General features: G+C 38.7%; 1 protein-coding gene across 1 annotated transcript; it reads right to left on the bottom strand.

Annotated features, from left to right (window-relative positions):
* Window positions 1-845: 845 nt before the first annotated feature.
* On the bottom strand, window positions 846-2118 carry LOC105705467 (lupus La protein-like). The gene is given in 3 exon segments (XM_064362159.1): window positions 846-1126; window positions 1129-1598; window positions 1600-2118. Coding segments are annotated over 3 exon segments (1206 nt in total). The 5' UTR covers window positions 2070-2118; the 3' UTR covers window positions 846-860.
* Between the last annotated feature and the right edge of the window lie 947 nt (window positions 2119-3065).

The following is a 3065-nucleotide window of genomic DNA, read 5'->3' as shown; positions in this document are numbered from 1 at the left end:
ATTGTTTGTTGTTATTCACTCTATCTAGCTTAGCCTTAATTCCTAAAATGCTTCTTTTATTTCTATTTTTTTCCTTATTTCCATCATTTTTCTGAATTTTTCTAATTCTTGTTTACATTGTTCTTGAGTGAGTCATTTTCTTAACACCTTTAGCTTGTTTTGGAATAGCAGAAGCAGTCCTGGTTCATTTTTATGGGTGACTTTCTGGAATACTTTCATTTTCTTTTCTTTCTTTTTTTTTTTTTTTTTACTCTTTTCATATAGTATATATTTTAATAGTTTGTACTAATACATTCTCATATTACAAAGGCAATTTAATGGAAGAACCTTCCTTCTGATATTTGAATCATCTGAAATAACACAAACAGAACTATACATTCAAAAAAATTCCCATTTGGTTAAGAAAAAAAGACAAGTTAAACAACAAAAAAACTTTTTCTTTCTCACAGGTGGACACTGAAGTGGACCTAATTCGGTTTTCTTTTTTTTTTTTTTTTTTTGAGACGGAGTTTCGCTCTTGTTACCCAGGTTAGAGTGCAATGGCACGATCTCGGCTCACCGCAACCTCCGCCTCCTGGGTTCAGGCAATTCTCCTGCCTCAGCCTCCTGAGTAGCTGGGATTACAGGCACGCGCCACCGTGCCCAGCTAATTTTTTGTATTTTTAGTAGAGACGGGGTTTCACCATGTTGACCAGGATGGTCTCGATCTCTTGACCTCGTGATCCACCCGCCTCGGCCTCCCAAAGTGCTGGGATTACAGGCGTGAGCCACCGCGCCCGGCCCCGTTTTCTTTTTAAAAGCCGCCACAAACAAAAGCAGTTTAAAACCTATTTAAAATGAATAAAAATTGGTTTACTAAACTACTGGTCTCCAGCACCATTTTCTGTTTTCCGTTGTTTGGATGCAGGTTCTTCTTTGTCTGTTTCTTCTCTTGCTCTTTTCATAGGTTCAGTTGCACCATCTTCATCATGTTCATCATCACTAGCAAATTTCGTTTTCTTGCCCTGAAACTGTACTTTCCCTTTACCAGACCCAGGCTGGGCAGCTTTATTACCCTTTCCTTTTCCTTTAAATTTGCGACCTTTTGACTTCCATTTGTTTAGGGATTCTTGTTGGTCTTCTATTATTTTTTCAGTGCTTCTTTTTCCACCTCTCCTTCTAGTACTTCCCAAGTCACTTCTTTGTTCCTTAATTGTAGGTTACCATTATTTGCATCTTTGGCTTTACTCAATGCTTCCTTGGCTTTTTCTTTAAATAGAATTATCCCCTCTTTTGCTCCTCTGACGAAGTTTATCCATTTTATTTCACCGTGATTTGAGAAAAGGATATGTAAATCTTTTCTACAGATCTGATCATCTAAATCATCCGAAAATTTCAACAAGCACCCAATCTTTTCTTCTAGAGATTTCATTTCAGCATCTTCTTCTAACTTTTGTTTTGCTTCTTGCTCTTGTTTAGCCCTTAATTTTGCTTCCACTTTATTTTGTTTCCTTTCTTCATTTTTTTTGGCAAAATAATCATCCTTGAAAAGTATTAGCAGGTCTGTGTCTTTGTACTTCTGGCCAGGGGTCTCTACAAACTTCTTAGCAGATTCAATGCACAACAAAAATTGATCCCTTAAATGCTTTATGCAGTGTTCTTCTCATCTGAATATTTAGTACTTGACCTTTATCTTCTAACCATTCTTTTATGTCATCAAGAGTTGCATCAGTTGGGAAACCTTTAATATAAACAGATCTGTTTTTTACATCATTTTTATACTCATCAGTCACTTCAGGTAGCGGTTTGCTTGGAGATCTTCTGATTTTAGTTTTATCTTCACTAATTTCCGTGAGTTCTGCCTTGGATTTGCTCAATGCTTCCACAATTACATTAAAGTCTGTTGTTAGACGGTTCAACCTGTTGAATTTTATCATTATCTCCAAAGGTACCCAGCCTTCATCCAGCTTTATCTGTTCCTTTAAAAACTTGTCCCATGGCAAATTGAAGTCTCCAAAATAATACTCAATTTGATGACAGATTTTGGCCTCCAGGGCAGCCATATTTTCATTATCACCATTTTCAGCCATTGTGGCTATCTTTAAGGTTCTGGTCCCACAGAGTCATGCTACAGGCTCACAAACAGCAACAGCAACAATTCCACTCCCCAGCGCAGCCGGCCGGCCTTAAGGGCTCCTACTTTCATTTTCTTATAGGGAGATTCTCAGCCGGGCGAGGTGGCTCACGCCTGTAATCCAAGCACTTTGGAGGCCAAGGCGGGCTGATCACCTGAGGTAGGGAGTTCAAGACCAGCCTGACCAACATGGTGAAACCCCGTCTTTACAAAAGAAAAAAATTTAAAAATAAATTAAAAAATATAAAATAAATAAAAATAATAAAATTTTAAAAATTAAATTAAATTAAAAAAAGGATGTTCTCGTTTTCATCCCATTTTTCTTATATAACTTATTCTAACAGTGAGGGACACCCTTACCCTTTTCTTTTTTTAAAAATTTTTTTTCACCCTTACCCTTTTCTGTCGTCTGGGTTTTTTTTTGTTGTTTTTTTTTTTTTTTTGGTTTTGTTTGTTTGGTTTTTTTTGAGATGGAGTTTCGCTCTTGTTGCCCAGGCTGGAGTGCTGCAATGGCACCACCTTGGTTCACTGCAACCTCCACTTCCCGGGTTCAAGTGATTCTCTTACCTCAGTCTCCCAAGTAGCTGGGACTACAGGTATATGCCACCATGCTCAGCTAATTTTTGTATTTTTAGTTGAGATGGGGTTTCACCATGTTTGCCAGGACGGTCTCAAATTGCCGACCTCTGGCGAATCACCCACCTTGGGCTCCCAAAGTGTTGGGATTACAGGCGTGAGCCACTGTCTGTTGGTCATTTTTAATGTGACCCTTTGGAAGGAGGGATGCTTTAGGGTGGCCTTTGTACCTTCCCAGACCTCTGCTGTTTTAGTGTAGTATACTGCAAAAACACGTGGCTTGCTTGCTGAGCTTCCCCCGCTCGGTTTTTGAGCTCCATTGTCCCTATCATGCTCAATTTTGATTCTTTTGAGCAGTTTCTCCTCAGAGTAGGGC

Source organism: Aotus nancymaae, unplaced genomic scaffold (assembly GCF_030222135.1).
Source record: "Aotus nancymaae isolate 86718 unplaced genomic scaffold, 86718_ANA_hifiasm-v0.15.2.pri h1tg000046l, whole genome shotgun sequence".
NCBI classification, from domain to species: Eukaryota; Metazoa; Chordata; class Mammalia; order Primates; family Aotidae; genus Aotus; species Aotus nancymaae.
Note: the sequence above shows the minus strand (reverse complement) of the source record. Positions and strands in the feature narration are given on the sequence as shown.